The sequence below is a fragment of the Panthera uncia genome, unplaced genomic scaffold (assembly GCF_023721935.1).
Source record: "Panthera uncia isolate 11264 unplaced genomic scaffold, Puncia_PCG_1.0 HiC_scaffold_268, whole genome shotgun sequence".
NCBI lineage: Eukaryota > Metazoa > Chordata > Mammalia > Carnivora > Felidae > Panthera > Panthera uncia.
In genome coordinates this window covers 35,240-60,984 of record NW_026059394.1, presented here as the reverse complement: position 1 = coordinate 60,984, position 25,745 = coordinate 35,240, and the positions used below count along the sequence as shown (strand labels likewise).

Genomic DNA, 25,745 nt, shown 5'->3' with positions numbered 1-25,745 from the left:
AGTCAAGCCAGGATAAACGGAGGAAAGAACTACTTAAAACCTGGAAGGTGGACCGTGACAGAAGAAAGGTCATACAAGACAGACCCAGAGCTAACACCACACTCAAAGGTCAAAAACTGAAAGCTTTTTCCTCCAAGTTCAGGAACGAGACAGCAATGTCCTTTCTCACCACTTTTCTTCAACAGGGCGCTGGAAGTCCCAGCCACGGCCACAGGAAAGAAGAATGAAAAGGAAGCAAGAATATCCGATGGAGGAAAAGAGCCTCTTCGATAAACGTGTCGGGAGAACTGGACGGCAACATGTGAAAGAATGAAACTGGACCAAGTCCTCACACCATACACAAAAATAAACTCGAAACAGATCAAAGATCGAAATGTGAGACCTGAAACCATAAAGCTCCTTAAAGAAAACACAAGCAGCGAGCTCTTCTGACCTCAACTTTGGCAACGTGTTTCTACACGTGTCTCCTCAGGGAAGCAAGACAAAAGCACAAATAAACTACTGGAACTGCACCGAAATAAAAAGCTTCTGCGTGGCAAAGGACATCATCAACAATATGAAACGGCAACCTACTGAATGGGGGAAGATATTGGCAAATGAGATACCCGATAACAAGTTAATATCCAAAATATGTATAAATGAAAAAACTCAGCTAAACACCAAAAAACCCCAATAATCTGATTTTTAAATGGGCAAAGGACCTGAATAAACATATTTCCAAAGAAGGCAGACAGATGGCCAACAGACACATGAAAAGATGCTCGACATCACTCATCATCAGGGCAATCCAAATTAAAACCACAAGGAGATATCCTCTCACACGAGTCAGAATGGCTAGTACCAAAAAGAAGTAACAAATGTTGGCCAGGCTGCGGAGGAAAGGGAACCCTGGGGCACTGGTGGTGGGAGTGGAAACTGGTACAGCCATTTGGAAAACAGTATGGAGGCTCCTCACAAAATTAAAAATGGAAATACCATCCGATCCAGGAATCCCACTACTGGCTATTTACCCAAAGAAAATGAAGACACTACTTTGAAAAGATGCACGCATCCCTAGGCTTACTGCAGCACTGTTTACAAAAGCCAAGATATGGAAGCAATCCAAGCGTCCGTTGATGAATGAATGGATGGATAAAGAAGACGTGTACACACGTATGTACATATGTACACACACACACACACACACACAGAGGAATATTATTCAGCAGTGAAAAAAAGAATGAGATCTTGCCATTTGCAACAACATGGATGCACCTAGAAAGTTTTGTCCTAAATGAACTAAAGACAGAGAAATATGAATACCACGGGGTTCCAGTTCCTATGTGGAATCTAAAAGAAACACACACAGAAACAGACTCCTAAGTATAGGGAACAAAGTGGTGGCCGACAAAGGGGAGAGAGGTGGGAGGATGGGCAAAGGTGGGTGGAGGGGAGTAGGAGGCACCGGCTACTAGTTGTGGCGCGAGTAAGTCACGAGGATGGAAGGAACAGCACGGCGAACGTAGTCCGTGGTGCTGCCGCAGCACTGTGTGGTGGCAGATGGCAGCCACGCTTGCGGTGAGCACAGCATCATGCAGAGGTGCTGAATCCCTAGGTTTTACGCCTGCAACGAACGTAACGTTGTGTCAACTCTATTTCAACTAGAAAAAAAAAGGTAGGTCAGGAGATAGATAAAAACAAAGATACGCAGGTACAAATCATTGCCGTGCTAGCAGCATTTCCCAGTTTGGAGAGAAAAGTCTGTCCTGGTTGTCCAGGAGACTGCCTACTGACACAATCTCCCTGGGATCTGTTAAGAGCTCCGCTGGCCTTGTGCAGAGCAACGGTACTCATGGGATTCTAACACAAGGGGTCCTCATGCCTCTCCATGTGACCAAGTGTTTTCTGAAGGCCTTAGGAAAGGGGAAGGGAAGACACATCCAAACTGGAAAGGAAGAAGTAAAATTGTCACTCTTTGCAGATGACATGATACTGTGAATGGAAAAACCTGAAGACTCCACCAAACCACTATTGGAACTTACAAGCGAACTCCGGAGTCATAGGAGACAAAATGAACATACGGAAATCAGTTATGTTTTATACACTAATAATGAGCTATCAGAAAAAGAAATTAAGAAAACAATCCCGTTTACGATTGCATCAAAGACTATCAAAATACCTAGGATTTTTTTTTTTTTTTTTTTTTTTTTTTTACACAGAGAGTGAGAGAGCATGAGCAGGGAAGGGGGCACAGGGAGAGAGAGAGAGAGAGAGAGAGAGAGAGAGAGAGAATATTAAGCTGAGTGTGGAGCCTGACGCAGGGCTCGATCCCACGACCCCTGGGATCGTGAATTAACTAGGAATAAATTTATCCGACATGGTGAAAGAACTGTACTCTGAAAACTGTAATGATGAGAGAAATCGGAGAAGACACAAATAAGTGGCAAGATATTCCATGTTCACAGATTGGAAGAATTAATATTGTTAAAAGGTCCATACTATCTAATGCAATCCAGAGTGTCAACATAATCCCTGTCAAAATATCAATGGCATTTTTCACAAAACTAAAGAATCCTAAAATTTGAACAGAACCACAAAAGATTCTGCATGGCCAAAGCAATCTTCAGAAAGGACAAGTAGGCTGGAATTATGCTCTCTGATTTCGAACTAGACTACAAGACTACAGGAAAACATTATGACACTGGCACGAAAACAGACACACAGATCAATAGAACAGACCCTGAGAAAAATCTCATGCATGTACGGTCAACTGATCTATGACAAAGGAGGCAAGATATACAGTGGGGAAATGACAGTCTCTCCAATAAATGGTGCTGGGAAAAGTGGACAGATACATGCAAAAGAATGAAACTGGATCACTTTCTCACACCATACAGGAAAGAATTAAAAATGGATTAAAGAATGTAACAGTGGAAACCATGAAACTCCTAGAAGACACCGCAGGCAGTAAACACGTTGACATAGGTTTCAGCAACATTTTCCCGGACCAGTCTCCTCGCGCGAGGGAAACAAAAGCCAAAATAAACACACGGGATTATAGCAAACTAAAATGCTTTTGCACAGCCAATGAAATCATTGACAAAATGAAAATGCTACTTACTAAATGGGAGAAGACATGTGTAAATCATATATCAGATAACGGGTCAATATCCAAAGTCTATTTAAAAAACTTACGTAACAACACCGAAAAACCAAATACCCCAATTAAAAAATGGGTAGAAGACTAGAACAGACATTTTTCCAAAGACATACAGATGGCCCACAGGCACACCAAGATGCTCAGCATTACTGATCAGTAGGGAAATCCAAATCAAAACACAGGGAGGTATCTGTCAGATTTACTATTAACAAAAACACAAAAAATAACAAAGCGTTGGCAAGGATGTGGAAAAAAGAGAACCTTCGTACACTGTTGGTGGGAATGTAAATCAGTGCAGCCACTCTGGAAAGTATGGCGGTTCTGCAAGAGATTAAAACAGGACTACCGTATGACCCAGCAATTCCAAGTGTGGATACTTCTCTTCAAACAAACAAACACACAAAAACAACCAAAAACACCAATCCACACAGACGTATGCACTCCTATGTTCACTGCAGCACTGTTTACAATAGCCAAGATCTGAAAGCAGCCTAAGTGTCCATCAATGGATGAAGGCATAAAGATGTGCATACACGCACGGACAGGGGAGTATTAGCCACAAAAACAAATGAAATCTTACCATCTGTGACACGAATGGACCTAGAGAATATCAGGCTAAATGAAATAGGTCAGAGAAAGACAAATACCATACGATTTCACTTGTACGTAGAATTAAAAAACAAAAACAAAAAACAGAACAAACAAAACAGAAACAGACTCACAGATACAGGAAACAAATTGATAGTTACCAGAGGGGGAAGGAGTGGGTGGGCAAAATAGGTGAAGGGGATTAAGAGGTACAAACTTCCAGTTACAAAATAAATAAGTCATGGGGATGTGACGTACAGCACAGGGAATACGGCCGGTAATACCGTAATAACTCTGCACGGTGACAGACGGCAAATGGACTTACCGTGGGGATCATTTCATAATGTATACAAATGCTGCCCCGCTATGATGTGCAGCTGAAGGTAATACGATATCGTATGTCAATTATACTTCAAAAAAAAACTGGCAGGGGCGCAAGGGTGGCTCATTGAGCATGTGACTTGGGCTCTGTCCCCACTCTGTCAGCGCAGAGCTCGTGTCAGATCCTCTGTTCCCCCCGACCCTCTCTGCACCTCCCCCACTCACATTCTCTCTCTCTCACAAACAAAGAAAACACGAAATAAACTTGGAAGGTGGTGAGATCCACTAAGAGGGCTGGTTTTAACAAGACGGGAATCCCTGCTTTGCCATTTGAACAGGCGGGAGATGGGAAGATGGGAGGGTTGCAGGCAGACAGACCATCAGCTGAAGGTCAGATGAGGGAAGTCCGTGCTCAAAGTACCGGTTTATCTTTGAAGCGTGAGCAGTGGTTAGGAGCTTTGAGGGCCATAGTGGTGGGAAGTTTAATGAGTGAAAACAGCCGGAAACCACCATCTCAGAGGGCAAGCAAACACAGTTATTAGAAAAATGCAGGACCATCAGTCTCCACCTGAGGCTGTGATAATAAATGCAAGTTCAACTAGTCAGAGGAAAAGTACATCAATTCAATAGATGCAGGAAAAGCGTGACAAAATTCAATGCTTATTCATGGTAAAAACTTAGAAACTTGAGACAAGGAAGAAACTTCTTCAATCAATAAAGGACATTTATGAAAAATCTACAGCCATACTTAATGGTGAAAATACTGAATTCTTCCTTTTAAACCTGGAAACAAGGCAAGAATGCCAATTCTCCTCACTTTGTACTAGAGATTTTACACATTGCAATAAGGCAAGAAAATTAAGGGGGAAAAAAAGGCAAAAGGACCAGAAAGACGTCAAACTATTTCTATTGCAATTATAAGGCATCTACAAAGCAACTATTAGAACTAATGAGTAAATTCAGCAAAGTCACGGGATACAAGGTTAAAATACAAAAGTCAACTGTATTTTTACAGACTAGCCCCAAACAAATGAAAAATGAAAAAAATCCATTTACAACATTGTCAAAACCCAAAATATGAGTAATAAATTTTAAAAAGATACATGACCTCCATGCTAAAACCCACAGAACATCACTAAGAGAAAAGATAAAGAAAATTAAGAAAATTAAAAATAAATGAAGATCTATATAAACGGAGAGCTACACCATGTTTATGGATTGGAATACTCGATATTAAGATACCAATTATCCTCAAATTGACCTCTAGGTCCAATGCAGTCCTAAGCATGATCCCAGGTGACTTTTTTGTAGACAATGACCAACTGACTTTAAACCAGAAAGGCAAACTATCTAGAATATGCAAGGCTACCTTGAAAAAGAACAAAGTTGAAGGCTTCCACTGTGGTACTTCAAAATTTTGTATATAAAGTTATAGTAAACCAAGCAGTGTTAGTGATACAAAGACTCACAAACAGATCAATGGGAGAGAATAAAGAGCAGAAAATAGATCCACACTTACAGGGCTGTTTTTAGGCACCAAAGCAATCCAATGAGGGAAGAAAAATCTTTTTGACAAATGGTGGAAGCTACAGGAATCCATCAGCGGGGTTAAAAAAAAAAAAAAAAAAAAAAAAGGAGCCTTCACTCACACCACACACCAAAATTAATGAGATGGACCATGGAACTAAACATAAAAGCTGAAACTATAAAGCTTTCATAGAAAATGTAGAAAATATGGAAAAACATCTTCATGACCTGATGGTAGCCAAAATTTGTTCAGAAAGGACAGAGAAAAAATCATAAATTAAAAAAAAAGAGGGTAAATCAGATCTTACCAAAATTCAGAATGTTTGCTCAAAAGATAAGACAAGCCATAGACAGAGAAAAAAAAAAATTCATAAAACGTGACAAAAAGTATCCAGAAATTTAAGAACTCTGACAACACAATAATGAAAAGACAAACAATGCAACTGAAAAGGGACAAAATATCTGAACACACATTTCACAAGAGATAAGCAAATGGCCAGAGTACCAGTTTGCCTCAGTCAGGTAAGCGTCTGACTCTTGATTTTGGCTCAGGTCATGATCTCACGGCTTCGTGAGTTCGAGCCCCGTGTCAGGCTCTGCACAGGCAGCGTGGAGCCTACTAGGGATTCTCTCTCCCTCTCTTTCTCTGCCCCTTCCCCACTTGTACAGTCTCTGTCTCTCAAACAATAAAGAAAAACAAACTTAAAAAAAAAAGATGCAAATGGCCAACAAGGGCATGCAAGTGCCCAACGTGATGAATTATCGGGAAAATTCAGATCAAAACCACAATGAGATCTCACATCACATCAGCATGGCTAAAGTGAAAAAAGACTAGTTAACACCAAATGGTGGTGAGGACGCAGAGCCACCAGACTCTCACACAGCACTGCGGGGGGGGGGGGGGGGGGGAGCAGCGGATACAAAATGGGACAGCCTCGTAGGAGAATCTGGTGGTTTCTCGTAAAACAAAACACTCTTTCCATCCCTAGATATTTAGTTAAGATAAATGAAAACGTACGTTCACAAAAGGATTTGTACAACAATGTCAGTAACGATTATATTCGTAATTAAAAACCGGGGAAATTGTGGATGTTCGTCAGTGAAACAATGGACAAATTCACGTATTTATATACTGGGCAACAGAGATGCGTTAACAGTATGGATAAACCCCAGGAACATGACGCCGAGTATAAGAAACCTTAGCGAAAGCACGTGCAGCGTTCCCACAATGTCTGTTCTATTACAGGCAAGTCTAATGTATAGCAGAAAACCCAGAACACCGCTCGCCTCTCAGAGGGTGAAAGGGAGTTGGAATGGATCGGAGGGAGGAGGTAGAGTAAGAGGGAACTTTCCGGAGTGATGGTAAACCTTGATCGGAGATGTCTGATTTGTCAAAACACAGAATGTTTACTTTAGATTTATACATTCCACTGTACGTAAATATTATCTCAGAATAAAAGAACAAAAACAGTGAACTCTAGTTAGTAACATCCATGCTTAAGTATTTAAGCAAGTACATACTGATGCCTGAAACGTGCCTTGAAATGCACACAAGTAAGGTGGATCGAGGGCTAGATGTGTGACAGCATGAACACAGTACAGTGTTAACAACAGACTCCCAAGCAGTGTATGTACACGTGCAGCTGTCAAATACTTTCAACTTGTCTGTGTTTGAAAATTTCCATTAACAAATGGTGGGAAGCAGACATGGTACGTTGTGCGTTCGCCTAAATGCAAGAGCAGGAAAGTGAGCGGCTAGTGCGCTGGGGTGTTTGCTTATTTCTTCCATCAACTACAAGCTTGGAACTTTTTGGGAATTTTAAGAAAAAAATGCAGGTATGATTTTAGAATTTTTTTGGTGGTGGGAGGCCATAAAGCTATTTTAAAGAAGAACAATTTTAGGTCCATTTATTTATTTTTGAGAGGGATAGGGATGAGCAGAGAGGTAGCCGGAGAATCCCAAGCAGGCTCCATGCTCTCAGCCCAGAGCCGGACACGGGGCTTGAACTCATGAACTGCAAGATCGTGACCGGAGCTGAAGCTGGATGTTAAACGGACTGAACCACCCAGGTGCCCCAGTACTATCTTTTTTAAGGGCAACTTGGCAATATCTACCCACTTAAAAATGTTCTTCTGTTGAGTCTGTCTTCCCGACTCCAGGAATTTACCTTATACCCCAACTCACAAGTGCAACAAAGATGCTCACTCAGCAATTCCACTCCTACAGGTAACCATCTACTCAAGAGAAATGAAAACCTACGTCCACACAACCTGCACACCAATGAACGCAACAGCACTATTTACAACAGACAAAAGTAGGAGCGACCCAAGTGTCCACCCACAAAACACGGCGGAGCCACGTAAGGGAATACTATCGAGCAATAAAAAGAAATGAAGTGTTGGCACGCTCTCCCGCACGGATGAACTCCGCAAACGTTCTAAGTGAAAGAAGCCAGTGGCATCCGATTCCATTTATCTGAACTGTCCAGACCTGCCGACGTGCAGAGGCAGAGAGTAGATTAGCGCTTGCCCAGGGCTGAGGCGGGTGGAGGGAAACGGGCAGTGACTGCTAATGGACTCAGGGTTTCTTTTGGGGATAAAAATGCTTTAAAATTAGATTATGGCAGGTTGTCCACCTTAGCAAATATACGAAACTCCACTGACTTGTACACTGGAAACCAGTGATTTGTATGGCATATAAATTACATCTCCAAAAAGCTGTTAAGCCACACAGACTACTGGCGAACTGGCATCCTAAGATGTTAAGAGCCGACGTAAGACGTGTAGGGCATCAGGGACGGAGGGTGGACACCAGTTGTCAGGCGGAGCCTCTGAGGAGGGGGGTCTCCTGGGAGACCCCGGCGCCCCGAATCCTGCCACGCTCACGCGGGCCTCGAGGTCTCTCAAACCACCGGCTCACATACGAACTACTGGGTTTTCTGGGGGAAACCGCCGCAACTCATCAGACTAGCAAAGGAGCCAGGAACTAGGAAACGGCCGAGGCCCCGCGTGCAGGGCCGACGCACCAGGTCACCCCGCAGCTAACGCGTGTCTGGCACCACAGAGGAAGCGGCAACACCCCCAAAGGATCCGGTTCAGGGTCAGAGTTCCTTTACGTCCGTGGCACCGAGGGCCTGCATCTTGTCGGGAACGCAGCCACCGGTCTTCACGGACTATCGGGTGGTTTGGGTCTGTTAATTTTCTACTGTGCGGTTTCAAGAAGCTCTCTGCCATTTTCACATGACACCACACTCCCTAGAGCACGTTTAAACGCGGAAAGATGCTCAGAGCGCACGTGCCCAGCGCGGTCACCTCCCGGCAAACTCAAGTCCACACAGCTCGGCCCTCCACGAAACCAGGGTGCGCACGCGTAGGGCCGGTTACAGGGCGCTGCAACTGAATGAAAAGCAAGAGAAACAAGGCCAAACGAGGCTGAACATTTGTAATTATTGGAGGTGGCCTGTTAAGGAGACAATGGCACCGATGAGCACTCGAGCCACCACTAAGAAAGTGTGAACTCGAGGCCCTCAAGGGTCACGGAAAGCTTTGCTCTCAAGGACCATTCTAGGTGGCCTTGGCCACAGTTTTTGACAAACATTCTTCCTAGAGATGCCCTGTACAAAATTTAAGAAACAAATTCCTTGATTTAAATTTTTTCTTAATGTTTATTTTTTTTAATGTTTGTTTATTTTTTAGAGGGACAGAGACAGAATATGAGTGGGGGTGGGACAGAAAGAGAGGGAGACACAGAATCTGAAGCAGGCTCCAGGCTCCGAGCCGTCAGCACAGATGCTGACACGGGACTCGAACTCACGAGCCGTGAGATCATGACCTGAGCCAAAGTCAAACGCTTAATCGACAGAGCCATACAGGTGCCCCTTTTTCTTAATGTTTATTTATTTTTTGAGACACAGAGTGTGAGCAGGGGAGGGGCAGAGAGAGAGGGAGACATAGAACTTGAAGCAGGCTCCAGGCTCTGAGCCGTCAGCACAGAGCCCAACGTGGGGCTCGAACCCACAAACCATGAGATCACGACCTGAGCTGAAATGGGATGCTTAACTGACCGAGCCACCCAGGCGCCCCTAGAATTACTTGATGTGAAAAAGAACACTAGGGACATCTGACTCTTGACTTCCGTTCTGGTCATGATCCCAGGGTCATGGGATCGACACCCTGTTGGGCTCCATGTGGGGCATGGAGCCTGCTTAAGATTCTCTCTCTCCATCTGCCCCTTCCCCTGCTGGTGAGCTACCCCCCCCCCCCCCACACACACACAAAGAATGCTGTTTGCTTCTGCTGGCACTACTTAGAACTGGCAATGAGAACACCTCTAAAGCACTAAGAAGCGAAGAAGAAACCATGAAACAAGTGACATAACACACTTGTAAACGAGGCGTGTCTGTCGGATGCCTGCAGCTCTCAAGAGAGGCAAGAGCCCAATCCTCATCACGGCAGATTTACGCAGAGAGGCTACTGGACCTCTCCCCTTAAGATCCAAAACTATACAGCCCAATGAAATTCACACTCGAACCAGCTGTGTGTCACATCAGAACGCTCTCAAAAAGCACCGTTTCTCAACCCGTAGGACGCAGATGATGCCTGTCCGGTCAAGAAGGGTGGGTCTCCCGAGGAGACGCGCTCTGGGTCTGTGGAGGCGCTGCGGATGTCGAAGCAGGCACTGGTCACTTTCGCTGCTTATGTTCGATTTCACAACCGACTGCCTCCTGACGCATGTTTTCCTAGCTCAGAAACTTAAAAATGCAAACACGCACAATATAGAATGTAAAAGAGCCAACTTTTCCTCCCAACCTAAGTGATATTTTACAAATAACGACCACACACCCTTCACAGGGAAGGGAGACCACACATGTGCACATTATGCATCTTCACACACACAAAGGACAGAGAGAAAGAGAATGACAAAACAAATAGGCAGGCACAGACAGCGGGCAAGGCGTACACGGGAGCTCTTGCAACTCCAGAAATGACAATGGTATGATAGGAAAAAAATCTTCCACTGATTCTGGGCAAAAGGCTTTCTGTGGCTGTTGTTTGAACAAACGACAGAGAAACAAGCAGTTGTCCATCTTGCTCCTCCCAAGACCAGTTCTGGCTCATTTTTTCTGTAACAGCAACAGCGACCGAGAGCAAAGATCTGAGTTTGTGATGCATGCTTGAGATTATGAGGGAAAGGCCAACGCTGGGCCTGCAGCAAACAGCGAGGCCAGGCATCAAGTATGTTCTTTGCTCTGGGTCTATTTGTGGAAAAACTCCAGAGAACAATCTCGGTTCAGCAGTTAACCTGTTTTGGAAGGGACGTTCTTTTATCTACTCCATAAAAGTGTATGTGAGAGGGGAAAGGCGCAGAAGGCTCCAGGAGCAAAAGAATTCAATCACTTCCAGTTTAAAGTATTAACCCTCGAAAAATTCTTTGTCCATTTCATCATCTATTTCTAAGGGTCCAAGTTCACTAAGAACAAAGGAGCCTATGTTTCACCTCACGGTGTTGGTCAGTAAATACCCACTCTTTGCACAGTATTATCAAGACATCACGTTTTGTTTTTGTTCCACCAAAAACCTTTAAAAAACAAGACACTAAAAAATCAGTAAATAAACTTCAAGGAATCAGGTGAGTCATTAAACTGATTCAATTTGAGAAGTAAAGACCAGGTTTTGGTCTTCTTACCCCCTTTCTAAGCACTGGGTTCCAAACGGCGGCGTGGTGGGGGGTGGATTCTGTGGATTTCAAAGCAGATGACCCTACTCATTACAGCAACCAGGTCATAGCACAACTCGGGCTCCCCTGGGTACGGTGTTAGTAAAGGTTTCAGTCATTCACAAAGGCCCAGTGGAATCCAGAGACCAGCTACCCTTCTTTGAAGAATGCCCTATCGGGAACAATCCTGCGTGGGGCCACGGGGAAGCGGAGGGGTGGCCAGTCTGGAGATCTGCACAACTCCCGGCCCCACTCGAGATAAGCAAGCACACTAGCTCACAGCTATCTTATCACCCACATCACATCTTCTGGCTCCATACTAGAAAGAAAAGCTTTCTGGAAGGAAGATTTAGTGAACATCAGCAGGCCAAGTCTGAGGACAGAGGAGGAGCAAAATCTAAGGCAGCCCACAGGAAGCGTGGAGTCAGGGCCGCTGATTACGTCCCCAGGAAGGGCCTGGCTGCTGGCCTTTGGGCAGCAACAAACAGCGGACTTGCAGGGGGTGGGGGTGGGGGTGGGGACACACCCTCCCGATGGAGGCGAGGGGGCACCCGAAGGCTTACCTGCCTGCCGGGAGGAGGCCGAAGCCTGGGAGGGGCCAGGGAAGCCTCTGACCTCCCGGGGGACCACGAGAACTCCCTATTGCAAGCAATTGGCAGAAGAAACGAGATCGTCCCCCCGACATCTTCGTCTTAAGTTAGCAGGGGTGGGGGGTGGGGATGCAGGGGGTGGTATCTGGGTCTGTGCCGGCTGCCATGTGCCCAGCAGAACGCTGGACACGAATGTATTTACTCGTTCTTGGTCTTCCTCCATTTAAGTGCAAGCGGCAGGAGAGCGGGGGCCGCTAGCGCCTCGCCACGGGCGGGGCAGGCTGGCACGGAGCAGGCCCTCCGCAAGCGCCCCCGGAGTGGACGGACCCAAGGGTGAAGGACACGCCTATCCCGTTACTCGATGAACCGCCCTCCTTCAGAGATCCGGAAGGTGAAGCGGAATTCCAAAGTGGAACGCTCGCTCCGGAGGGAGCAAAGCGGACGACACGGGGCCAGTCGCTCGGAACGGAGGCGCCGACGCCGTTCGGAGGGAGGAGACCCCGCTCCCCACAACTGTCCGCTCACTCAGGTACGTGAAACGGCACGGGTTAAATCTTTCCCCGAATCCAAACCCCAGTGTGACTCATTACAAGCACGTCGTGAGTACGGAAGCCCTAATTCTCCCACAAAGATTCTTAACTGAGGTCAGGCCACGGGCAGCCTTCAGGGCTGCTCGTTACATACAGAGAAAATATTTACAAACCACATATCTGACGAAGGACTGGTACACGGAATATTTAAAGAACTCTGAAAACCTTACATTACAAAACCCCGAATCTGCCTATTAGAACACAGGCAAAAACACGGACGTGTCACTGAAGAGAATATACGCGTGGCAAATAAGCCCACGAAAAGACGCTCATCATCAGCCACGGAGGAAATGCAAATCAGAACCACAATGAGACAATACCGTTCATATCGACCAAGGTGGTACAATGAAAAACAGCGGTAACACCGACCGCCAGCAAAGATACAGAGGAACCAGATTCCTCAGACATCACTGGTGGGAATGTAAAATGGTACAGCCACCTGGAAAATACTTTGGCAGTTTCTTTAAAAAAAAAGGGGGGGGGGTCCTACCATATGACCCGACAATTGTATTCTTAGACATTTATCCCAGGGAGGTAACAACTTATGTTCACACAATCTCTATACATGACTGTTCACAGCAGCTTTTATCTGTAATAATAGTCAAAAACTGGAATCAGCCCAGATGCCCTTTAACAGGTAACTGACGATACACTGTGGTCCATCCACACCCCAGAATATTTCTCAGTAATAAAAACGAACTACTGACACATCCAACTGTTCAGATGAATTTCCAAGGAATGATGCTGAGTAAAAACAAAACAAAACAAAACCCAGTCCCAAAAGGTTACATATTTCCATTTCCATGTCATTTTTGAAATGACAACATTTTGGAGAGGATAGATTAATGGCTACTAGGGATTAGGGCTGGGAGGTAGAGACAGGTGTGGTTATAAAAGGGCAGCGGGAAGGACCCTGTGTTGTTAGAACCAACCAGCATCTTGGCCGTGTGTGGGGGAAACAGGAATCTGCAAGGGCGTTGAGACCATACAGAACTTAGGAAACACAAACGCATACAGGTAAAACTGGGGAAACCTGATCAGGAGCAATCAACTTTGCTATCCTGGTTGTGGTCTTATACTGTGCTTTCGCAAAATGTTACCACTGGGGGAAACCGGGAGAAGGGTATATGGGGTCTGTATTCTTACAACTGCGTGTATATCGACAATCACTTCAATTTAAAGTTATGTTTTTAAAAACAAAAATAAAGAGCAAAACATTACAAGCTCACTTATATAAAACAAAACCACACACAAACACAAAAGTATATCTTTATGTGTGTAACTACATACATGCACAGAAAACAAGTTATGTATGCAGGAAGAGCCCAAAGCTTTCTAGCAAATTCTCTCTGGGGAGGAGGACTCTATGCCTACCGTTTACTCAGCAAGTCCTACTGCGCGCGCGCGTGCGCGCGCACGCACACACACACGAAAACCAAAGAAACTGAGATCCAAGATGAAGTAATCTATCTGAAGTCACAAATAAGTGACTGAACAAGAAGTCAAAGCCCATATGACCCTTCTACAAGTCCATATTGCCTCTGACATGTAGGCCACTCGAATGCCATAAGATGTCAAATAAATCATTCCTATGGGGGCTGTGAAGTTTTCAGTTTTCCGGAAGTGGTTTATAACAGAAAGATAAATGGTTTCACTGGCATTTAAAATGGGGAGAAATTACAGAACACTACACACAGCATGATATCGTGTATTGAAAGACAACCCATAAAACAAGTGTCTCCGCAGTACATTTATAAACACGCAAACACGCACACCTTGGAGAACACGTACCCCCCGTTCACAGCTGTCATCCCAGGAAGCCCAAGGTCAAGGAAGAGTACTGGGCAAGGGGTGTCTGGACTTTAATCACAGTGTTAGAGTTTGAGAATGCATTCCAATTCAAGTATACTTTGTCTACTTTTTTGTTTTGTTTTGTTTTTAAGAAGGGGGAAAAATAAAGCAAACACTTACTGCATTCATAGATCTGTTCCAGCTTATCCACAGAAGAAAGGGAGAAAAATTTATAACCGGACTTACTACCAACAGCTAGGGACCTGCAAAAAAGCCAAATCAGAAATAAGAGCTGATACGTGTAGACAATGATAATGCAAAAACAAGCTCCATGTTACCAACTAGTAACCGTCATCTCTACTGAAAATTAGCACGAGTAATTTCACACAGTTTGTAGGGGGTGAGTGCTGGCTGAGCAGAAAAGAGGCAAGGGGCAGAGCCAGGTGCCCCAGCTCGCAGCCAGGGAAAGGTGAAGGTCAATAACATACAGACCTTATTCTTACTGAAAACCTACAAAACCTTAAAGATTACTTTGACCAATAAATGGAAATAATCAGCCCTTAATTAACGATCCCCTCAAAACAAAGTGGGGCTCCTCAGGTGATCTGCTCTATGTGTGAGTCCAAAAGCGAAGAAGGCGGACGCTCCGAATTTTAAACAAAGACATTTACGATGGTGGACGATGACATCCTTCCGCCTCGGCAGGGCCACGGCAAGCGCAGCTCAATCACCTATGTGAAACTACAGCTGGGCAGTGGGGTGGAAATAAAACAGACGGAAAAGATAACTTGGAAGCTGGCATGAGAAGACTGCACAGCTGACCTACAAGGAAAAGATAAAAGCACTCACACCCGACGCCAAAGCCACGGCTTTCGCCAAGAGGCCTGAAGGGAGCTCACGGGCTCCCCAGCTGCCACCCCCGACCCTGTACAGGTGCAGTGGGCCACTGAGTGAAGCAGTTCCCCACCGGAAGATTACTACTCTCCAGAAAGAGACTGACCGCGGGGGGGCTGGGGGGGAACAAAAGGAAGTCCAGCTCTGAGAAACAGAGGACGAGCCAATCAAGCAGGATGCGTGGGGCGTATGAGGAAGCAGCTACTGGACGGTTCTGAATCTAGTGTCTGGAAAAATGTGCAGACAAGTGGAGGCAGAAGACAAACCAGAAGACTAGAAAGACTGAACACCGACGTTTCCTAGCGGGAGTATCTGCACACCAAGATAAAACTTAGGGCTACTTCAACGGCCATTTCATCTATTAAAAACTTGAGATTTCCAACCCTTCTCTGGCCCATAGGTAGGAGAAATATATTCCAAGAATGGAGCTACTGTAAGCACTATGAAATTTTTAAGTTGTAATTGGTTCATCTTAGAAGTACAAACAAAAGCAAAACTCTTTGGGGCACCTGGGTGGCTCAGCCGGTCAAGCGTCTGACTTGATTTCGGCTCAGGTCATGATCTCATGGTTCGTGAGATCGAGTCCTGTGTTGGGCTCGGCGCTGACAGCGTGGAGCCTGCTTGGGAATCTCTCCCCCCCGACCCCAAAATATGTAGCTAAACTAAAAAAAAAAAAAAAAAAAAAGCAAAACTCTTTCTACCTTTTTTTTTGCAAAAATACTTCACTGTTTTGAATTAATTGTATCAATGAGGTAATTAGATATTGTTACCTGTAAATAATTTGAAAAGCAATAAAGCAGCCAACAAAAACATAAATATCCAGGAGAACTAAAAATAAGACAAAAATCTCAGCAGTCTATAACTTTTGAGAAATGTTTTCCAGATAACTAATGGTTGCTATTTTAAGCACCGATAGATTCTTTCTATTTTTGATTAAAAAATGAAAAAGGTGTTCTTGTATATGCTTTCCTGTATGCCTATCACAAGGGGGTGGGAGATTCTTAACATTTTCCTGGAGTCCTATGGGAGTGATCATTAAACCAACTGTACTGTTACAATACGGTGACCCTCTCAGACCCTACCAAGGAGATGAGGGTTTTGTGTGTGTGACCACAAATGGTCAGACTGTAGTGTTGAGCTGCTAAAAATATTTTCCATTTATTCTTTTGCAGAGAGGTGTCACTTCCTTGTGACCCTCTCCCCAGGATTAACAGCTCCTCTCCCTTTCTAATTTGTTGACTTAGAAACCAAATCGCCAACCTTATTGACACTATATATAAAATAAGCTTAGGGAAGGCTTCTTTCATGGGCAAACTTAATGAGCTTTAACTGGTTTATGAGAAACTAGATTTTGATTCTATGCTCCGAACAAAAGAATCTGTCAAAACTGGCCTTTGGTGATCCAACATCAGAACTTTGGTGTCCTTACAAATATTCAGAAACTGCTTCAGGATATTAAATACCTTAGCTACAATTTTAATTGCGTGGTTTGTAAAACTGCTGTGCACCTCCATCAATAAGAAATACAAGCACAAATATTTCAATTATTTTTCCCTATATATCCATGGCATAGTTCGAGTATATATTTTATCAATAAAAATGGATGTTTTTATTTTTTTAATATTTATTTATTTTTGAGAGAGAGAGACAGAGTGTGAGTGGGGGAGGGGCAGAAAGAGAGGGAGACACAGAATCCCAATCAGGCTCCAGGATCTGAGCTGTCAGCACAGAGCCTGACACGGGGCTCGAACTCAGGAACAGTGAGATCACGACCCGAGCCGAAGTCGGACGCCCAACCGACTGAGCCACTCGGGCACCCCCTAAAAGTGGATGTTTTTAAAGGGTGGTAACACCAATGATCAGGTTCATACATCCCTCTTTGGGACTGATCTTGCTTTTAATAATTTCTCATGATTTGCCTGACCATACAACGGCAGACATATTAATGGGAGAGGCACAGTAACAAGGAAGTTTGAAATTCCCTTATTAAATAAACTTATCCCCCAATAAATGTTTGTGTAGTTTTTTTTGTTTTTTTTAAGGTAACACAATGAGATCTTTTACTGCCGAAGGAAAAAAACCAGCTTACTATCCTAGAAAAAAGGTTATATTTACTCAGTCCCACGTTTCAACACCACAGCCCGGCCTTCAACCGCGCCTGGTGTCAAAATGCAGAGACCCTGTTATACGGTCTTGAGACGAGGCCTAAGTCCTTTGCCAGGATGGGAGAGTGAGTGCTTGTGAAACATGCTGAGGGCCAATCCTCTTCGTTTTCGCCACACCCCCCTTTATTCCACTTCTAGAGCTTCCCTAGGCCGCCAACCCCGAGAGCCTTTCGCCTTTGCCTTTCGGGGATTCTGCAGTTCACAGCAGGTCGGCTCTCCGCCTTCTCCACCAGCAACCCAGGATCGCCTTCCTGTACTACTTGCCAGCTTCTCAAATGTTGCTAGCGACTCCTTCCTCATCCTCCCTATCCTATGGGTTTCAGTCTTTTAAACTATTTTTTGAGTGGCGCCTGGGTGGCTCAGTCAGGCTCAGTCCGCGGAGCGACCGGCCAACTCCCGATCTCGGCTCAGCTCATGATCTCAAGGTTCCGGAGGCGGAGCCCCTTGTCAGGCCGGTGCAGACAGCCTGCTTGGGAAGCTCTCTCCGCTCCTTCCTTGCTTCCCCCTCTCCCCACGGTGAGTAAATAAACTTAAATATATATCTTTGGGTAATTCGTTGACTGACGTTTCCGTAGGGTTTTGGGAGGGGCCAGAACAAATGCCTCTGTGTGGTCCACCATCTGTAACCGCAAGTCTATCGCTGAATTGAAACTTGAGCGCTCAGTATCTAAAAGACAGTGAACTTCCACTAAAAAAAGTGTGAATCAGATCTTTCTCTTAACTCCTTTTCCTTCAGTAAACTCTTACCAACAGTTAGTCCCGAAGGGCTCTCCCTTCCTACTATCTTACTTGATTAGAGTTAGGTGGCAACAGTCCACACGCATAAAAAGGAACCCAAGGAGGACACCTCGTAGACCCTGGGGCCCTACTTAGTAAGTCTGCTCCACAGCAGGCTCTTCCCGCAGCTCCCAGCATTTCCACCGCAGGCCTCCAGCTGGTTAGCCCTGATGCCTTGACAACTCAATAGCAGCCGAGCAGAATCCATCTTTTGCCCCAAACCGAGTCCCCATAATGGAATCACTGTTCACACTAGACCCAAACCAGAGACTTGGGAGTAACCTGAACTTCCCTGCACCATGCCTGACCCACGGGTCACACCAAGTCCTGATGGCTGACTGGTCTTCTCTCCACGGGCCACTGCTGTTGGACAATATCCTCCTGGGTGACTGTCCTGCCCTCCTCCAACACTCCCTCTACCCGGCCGACAGAATGGCCTAAAACTTTAAGGTTGAAGGATCCTTAAAGACCATCTACAATCAAGCCTCTCGATTTACTGATGAGAAAAAAAGTGGAGAGAAGTGACTTTCCCAGAAGAACAACTGTAACTGTAGAAGAAACTCAGTTAAACAAGCATCTCTATAATCTTCTGGACACTAACAACTTCAATCCTGTCGACAGGAGACCTGGAGAATCAAGTCCCTTTCTTTATTCCACCCCTTTTTGAGGTGTAGTTGAAAAAGGACATCGCCAAATCACAGATTCCCACTAGACGAGCGGCATCCACTGGAGGAATTTAGTCCTTGACATTTCCATTTCAGGGATACTCTTACTAGTTTGTTAACTTCAATTTCAAAAGCCAAAAATTCTTCCAAAGTAAACCGTTCAAACAGTTACTTTCAGAAACCAGCATTGGAACTAACCAGTTAATAGCGAGATGACTGAAAACAACTGTTCTCAGTGCCTCTTTCACTGTTCTAACTAAAAAATAAATAAACAAATAGTAAAAAAAAAAAAAAAAAAAAAAAAAAAAAAAAAAGCAAAAAGCACTTCTTCATACTTTTAGGATGAGAATCCTAGGAAAATTAACACAATATTTGAAGCCATATTACTAGTACAAAAAGCAGGACAGATACTTTGGTGTACAGGGAATATTCTTTTGTTAAGCATTATTGTGTAACATACATGTATTCTATTAAGTGAAATGGCTTCCAGATTTTCTCACCGAACACAGTGAATGTGGATCCTAGACCGACAACCTTTGTCTTGTGAAAAACTGTGTTCTTCTATTAAATTCTGGAGACGGGTAAAGGAGGGAAAGGGGTAAACTGTACAGCCTTTCCTCATAAACCTATTTCTTCAAAACAAATTAGTCATTTTAATCAATGATTAAATCCTATCTTCCCATTTCTTAATAATTTACTATAATCCTATCCTACTATTTCTTAACAGTTTACATTCGTACTATATCAAGGTTTCTGGCAAGTCCAAATTATGACACAGAAACCTCCTGAGCTTCCAGACTCACTGAGGAGTGAGGAAGCACGTGACTTCCAAGTGTGACAAGGTCTAACTTCAGGCCAGACTGACATTTTCTATTGTGTATGTAATTTGAAAGCCCATTTGAAATAACAGCCAAAGAGAATATGTTCTCATATTTGATTTCCTTTCAACATAAATGATGAATAGTGAAAAGCTGGAAAAAAAAATGGTAGAAAATGTTTTGGAAATTCTCTAACTTATACAAGACATAAAAACCCAGAAAGCTACCGTTTCTTAACCGATCTCAAAACACTAAGGGCTTGGGGCACCTGGGTGGCTAAGTCGGTTGAGCGTCCGACTTCGGCTCAGGTCATGATCTCACAGTGTGTGAGTTCGAGCCCCACGTCGGGCTCTGTGCTGACAGCTCAGAGCCTGGAGCCTGCTTTGGATTCTGTGTCTCCCTCTCTCTCTGCTCCTCCCCCGCTTGCGATCTGTCTGACTCTGTCTCAAAAATAAAAACATTAAAAAAAAAAATTTAAAAACAAAACCAAAAAACACTAAGGGCTTAAAAACCAATCTCAGTTTGAAATGTTTTCTATTCGCTTCCCGGGTTCACATAACATAGTCTATCCCGATCACAACCACTGGCAACAGGTTATTCAAAATGCTTTTGCTGTGCTGGTTTTTACCCACGTGGAACACTAAGCGTTTGGTAGTTTTAATCTTTAAAGACTGCTACAGTATGATGCCTAAATTCACCATCCTCAAAATCCTACTTTTCAGGTAGAGAAGACAGTGGCAGAGTGGGAAGGGCAGTGGAAGAGACTCGGGCCTGCCCACACTCCACATTAACCAAACTCTAGGATCCAGGCACAGCTCTGAGCCTTTGTGAACTTCAGTTTCCTCATCTGCACTTGGGAAAAGGTGATCTGCTTCCTTCTAACCTCAGCGCGGTCCCGCTGCCGGGCCACCCGGCACTAACCTCACAATTCTGGGGAGGCGCTACCGAGTACCCGCTGCATGCCACGGACTTGATGCCTGCTTGCCATTCTACAATGAACTCTTCGTTTAAAAAAAAAAAAAAAAAAATCTCATTTTCTACTTTGCTGACTCCACTCCGCCAGTAACAACTCGACCAACTACTTACTACGAAGCCAATGACCCATTCCTCCTCACTTACATCACTTCCTCTTACTCACTTCCCAAGATGGCTCTCCTCCCTTCCACAGCTCCTTCCTTCTCCAGAAACTTCATCTAGTAACTATGCTCACAGGTCACCGAGACAGCCTCTGAAGAATCAGCTTCAAACCCATAGGCGTTTGGACAAACAGCGTTCCAAATCCATGGGTTGGCATCAGTGGGCCTCTCTTTCCCTAAGGATGGGCCCATTCCCTGAAGCACCAAGACCCCTCAGGTATTTCTCTGTCACATCCCCCTTGACTCAGTTTCTCCCCAGATCAGAGGCCAGGATTAAGGCTAAGTTTGTTTCTTGCTCGGGCAGGACATCGAAGTTACCTAAAAAAAAAAAAAAACAACGAGACAAGAAGAAAGGGAAAGAAAGGAAAAGGGCACTAAGATAATGAAGAGACGAGAAGAAGGGCCTGAAGAGACAAGAAGGACCTGAAGAGGGGAAAGAGTGGGGGGAAGAGGGCCGAGGGAGAAGGGCAGGTGGGATAAGAGGAAGAAACCCACGCTCACTGCTCCAGAAGCGGCTGGGACAACAAGTCAAGGCACAAAGTTCTGCCCCAACTTTGTGAGAAGGGAGGTCCCAAAAGGTAAAGCAACCTATCCGTCGGTGGGTGAAAAGCCTCCTTATCTCCATCACTTTCCCCGCCCAGGGATCGCAGCTCCAGCGCAGCGCCCGGAGGGTCCCCGAGGGCAGCGCCCCTCCCTCCACGCTCCAGGCCCGCCCCCGGGGACGCCCCCGCCCGCCCCGGCCTCCACCCCGAACCTCCAGGCCGAATCTCCGGCCCTGAACCCGGCCTCAGGCTCCCGCCCGCCCCGGCCCCGGCCCTCGGCCCCGGACCCCCCGCCCGGCCCCAGGCCTCGGGCCCCAACCCCCGCCCGGCCTTACGTGTTGTCCTGGTTGAAGTTGGCGAAGAGCAGCTGGCCGGCGCCGGCCTCGCCGCTCTGACTCGCCAGGTTCATGGTGGGCGCGCGGCGGGCGGGCGGGAGGGTGGCCCCGGCCGAGGGCTCGCGCGCGGGAGGGCGAGTCGGGTGCGCTCAGGGTCGGCGCCTGGCCCCGCTCGCCGCCTCGCTGGCCGCAGCTGGCTGCCCGGGGATCAACCGCCGCCTCATCCCGTGCCCGCTCTTGTTTATGCTCAGGAGCCGGGACGCCCTGCGCGCCGGCGCGGCCCCGCCTCCTCGGCGCACGGCCTCTCAGGGCGCAGGCGTATTGCGGAGGTCCCGCCCCTTCATCTCCGGCCAGGGCTGGGGTTCCGGTCGAACACGCGCACGCGTGGGGACGCGCAGGGGCGCGCCGGGCAGGGCTAGCTGGCGTACGGAGGACGGCGCATGCGCAAGGGAAAAGTGAGTCCCTATGGTTTTATTCATATTAAAAGTGTCCGCTGTGTGCCTGTCCTTGCGCTAAGGATTTATGTGCAGCATCTCATTTGATGCTTCTGGCAGGCCTACGTAGAGAATATTGCGTCCCCACTTTACAGATTTGAAAACTGAGGCTCAGAAGTGTTAACCTATTCGCCAAGTGTTCAATCTGAGAATTGTAACCCCGTTCTTTCCCTGAGGCGCCCGCTTTCTGGATCCGTGGCGGATTCACTCATATTTACGAGACACCTTCCATGTAAACCAAATGGGCCTCCCTCCCCTCAGAGAAGTTACCCCGGAACACAATTACAAGCCGGAGTACAAGAGAGCACATGATGAGGTCACTGAACCTAGACTTAAGGGACAGGGAATGTGCAGTCAGAGAAGGCTTCCCGGAGGAGGTAAGACCTGCAGTTTGAATAGTAGGTAACCTACGGAAGCATTGTGTATGGCAAAGGTTCAGAGGTGAGAGTGTGTCCAAGGGAACGCGCTGCTCAGCGTGTCTAAGCTTAGAGTGGGGCGATGGACACAAGATTGGGCTTGTGAAACTGGAAGTGGCCAAATCGAGCGGGGTGTTGTTAAGATGCATTAAGCAAGAGCCTGAACATTATCTAAACAACGGGTTGCCATTGGAAACACTTAGGCAGGAGAATGGCACAATTCAATCTGTGCGCAGGGAAGCTAATTTTTAGCCCAGAGTCAAGAATGCGTTGCAAATCCTTGAGGAAACAATGGTCCTTTCCTTTAAAGGTGCTGGCTCTCCTACCTCCCACCGAACTCAAAAACTAGTTTGAGATGGATTGTGGACGTACAGTCAAGTTTCTGGAAGAAAACGTAGGAGAATGCCTTCATGGCTCTGGAGTAAATGAAGTCTCCCAAACAAGTACTTTAAAAAGTACTAACCACAAAATAAAACGTTAATCTTCATCAAAACGGAGAGCAACTGCTCAGGGCCCCATGGGGGGCTCCATCAGTTAAGTGCCCGACTCTTGGTTTCGGCTCAGGTCGTGATCTCACGTTATTGAGATCAAGCCACCCTGCTTGGGTTTCTGTCTCTCTCTCTCTCTCTCTCTCTCTGCCCCTCCCCAGCTCGCTCGTGCTCTCTTTCTCTCTCTCTCAAAAATAAATAAACTTTATGGGGCACCTGGCTGCTCAGTCGGTTAAGCAGCCAACTTCAGCTCAGGTCATGATCTCGCCGTCCGTGAGTTCCAGCCCCGCGTCCGGCTCTGTGCTGCCAGCTTGGAGCCTGGAGCCTGCTTTGGATTCTGGGTCTCCCTCTCTCTCTGCCCCTGTCCCACTCATGCTCTGTCTCTCTCGCTCTCAAAAATAAAGAAACATTAAATAAATAAACTTTAAAAACAACTTCTTGTCAAGACAGGTCAAGAAGGCAAGCCTCAGAATGAGTGGGGTACATAAGCTTTCAATACATACACTTGAAATACATTTTTGAAAATACCGAGTGTGTTTTTATTTCCTAATTTTTTTAAGGTGAACATTCTTTATTTCAGTCACAGCCTTTATTTCCAGGTGACTTCTTCACTGGGTCTCAAGTCCCTTTTAAGCAACACACTCTTGTTCTGGAAGGCAGTTAGTTTTTCATCATTCTTTTTGTCTAGATAACATCCAAGGACAAATCCCACGGGTACAAGTGTATGTACCCAGTGGTCACAAACAATCTGAATTACGTTCATCACGGATGCTGCGCCCTTGGTGCCAAAAAACGACTCCACGGCCAAGGGCAACGGCGAGCTCAGCCCTGTTGTACACATTGTTGACAAAGGACTTCTTTCCAGAACGTTAAAAGAATTTCTACAAATCAATGAGGAAAATACCAACTCATTTTTGGGTACTTGAGCATGGTACTTCAGAAAATATCAAAACGCCTAATGAGCACCTGAGAAGGTGATCATCATTAATACTCATCAAGAAAATGCAAATTAAGAGCAAATAGATACTACAAGCATCCACCTGTTAAAGTCAAATACAAATGGAGACCAGACTCGAAAATTCCGAGCTGACGACGCCAGTGTCGTCATACAAGCAAAGCTTAATTTAGCTTATTTTGCAAGACAAGGAAAAGCTAACTTGACCTTGCTTGTGCCTCTGAAAATCACAAGCGAAACCAAAGTAGTTCCCCAAAGTTGATGTGAGGCGACCACCAGCAAATTTCCTTTTAGTTCAGAAGATTCTAATACTGTAACCAATCACTAAAGAGCAAATAGTCATCGCTTCCACACTCCACACTCTAGAAGCTGCTGTATGATGATACACCTCCGAGCCTCATTCTGTGTTTTGGTGTGAGTGCTGCTCGTTTGCAAACTTTTTGGTGGGTGCACAATAAACTTCTAACTATTACTTCAGCGATTTGTTGATTTTCTTTTTTTTAAGTTTATTTATTTTTCAGAGAGAGAGAGAGATAGAATGGGAGCAGGGGAGGGGCAGAGAGAGAGGGAGACACAGGATCCGAGGCAGGCTCCAGGCTCTGAGCTGTCAGCACAGAGCCCGACGTGCTAGAACTCACAAGCCCCAAGATCATGACCTGAGCCGAAGTTGGACGCTTAACCCACCCTGAGCCACCCAGGCTCCCCGATTTTCTTTTTTTGTTCTGAACTTTTGACATAACGTGTTGGCTAAAATTAAAATAATTGACAATGCAAAGTGTAGACAATAATTGCAGAGCAACTGGAACTCTCATAACACTGTGAGGAAAAGTCTTAAATGGCTAGAATCAGTGCCCCTGGCTGGCTCAGGTGGCAGAGCAGTGACTCTTGATCTTGGGGTTGTAAGTTCGAGCCCCACGTTGACTGTAGAGATCACTTAAATATAAAATCTTTTTTAAAAAATAAATTGTGGGGCACCTGGGTGGCTCGGTCAGTTAAGCATCCGACTCTTGATTTCGGCTTAGGTTATGATCTCATGATTCATAGGATTGAGCCCACATCAGCCTTCATGCTGACAGTATGGAGCCTGCTTGGGATTCTCTCTCTCTCTCTCTCTCTCTCTCTCTCTCTCTCTCTCTCTCCCCCTCCCCTGCTTGTGCTTTGTCTCTGAGAATAAATAAACTTAAAAAAAAGGGGGCACCTGGGTGGCTCAGTCATTTAAGCGTTCAACTTCGGTTCAGGTCACGATCTCACGGTTTGTGAGTTCGAGCCCCACGTCAGGCTCAGTGCTGACAGCCCAGAGCCTGGAGCCTGCTTTGGATTCTGTGTCTCCCTCTTCTCTTTGCCCCTCCCCTGCTCGCATTCTGTCTTTCTCTCTCTCTCAAAAATAAACATTAAAAAAAAAAAGGATATATACTGTATGAGTCCATTTATATGAAGTCAAAAATAGGCAGAGTAGTGGTTACCTCTGGTGGGGGATTGGTTTGGAGGGGACATGAGGGGAACCGGCTGGAGTGCTGGAGCTGCCCTATGTCTTGATTTCGGTGGTTGGCTACATGGGCATGGACATATGTAAATGTATAAATATACGTATGTGAATGCCCGTATAGCCGATCGCCAATCACCAGAAGTCAAGATGTAACACAGGAGCAATGTCTTTAGTGGTGTATCTATCAGTTGGCACAGTTTCCTATGGACCATTATTTTTGAACAAAGCCACATAAAGAGGTGCCTGAAGAAATCTCCTGGGTTCTCGACACAGTTCTTGGCTTCATTTGGAAAAGCCACCCGGTTTCCCCTT

General features: G+C 45.7%; 2 protein-coding genes across 2 annotated transcripts in view; both read right to left on the bottom strand.

Annotated features, from left to right (window-relative positions):
• LOC125917872 (WD repeat domain phosphoinositide-interacting protein 2) overlaps positions 1 to 21,876 on the bottom strand; it is a 33,760-nt gene extending 11,884 nt beyond the window's left edge. The window contains exons 1-2 of the mRNA XM_049623967.1: positions 21,595 to 21,876; positions 14,443 to 14,525 (exon numbers count right to left, since the gene is read on the bottom strand). Of these exons, the coding sequence (XP_049479924.1) occupies positions 14,443 to 14,525; positions 21,595 to 21,668 (157 nt within the window). The 5' untranslated portion in view covers positions 21,669 to 21,876. The remainder of the gene's footprint in view (positions 1 to 14,442; positions 14,526 to 21,594) is intronic.
• A 1,690-nt stretch (positions 21,877 to 23,566) lies between these two features.
• LOC125917871 (NADH dehydrogenase [ubiquinone] 1 beta subcomplex subunit 1-like) lies at positions 23,567 to 23,833 on the bottom strand. Its single transcript, XM_049623966.1, has one exon. It carries the CDS (start codon positions 23,831 to 23,833, stop codon positions 23,582 to 23,584), a length of 252 nt encoding a protein of 83 aa, XP_049479923.1. The 3' UTR covers positions 23,567 to 23,581.
• Between the last annotated feature and the right edge of the window lie 1,912 nt (positions 23,834 to 25,745).

Coding starts and splice junctions, on each gene's coding strand:
- LOC125917871 (XM_049623966.1), bottom strand. CDS start 23,833: ATGTGTACAACAGGGCTGAGCTCGCCGTTGCCCTTGGCCGTGGAGTCG.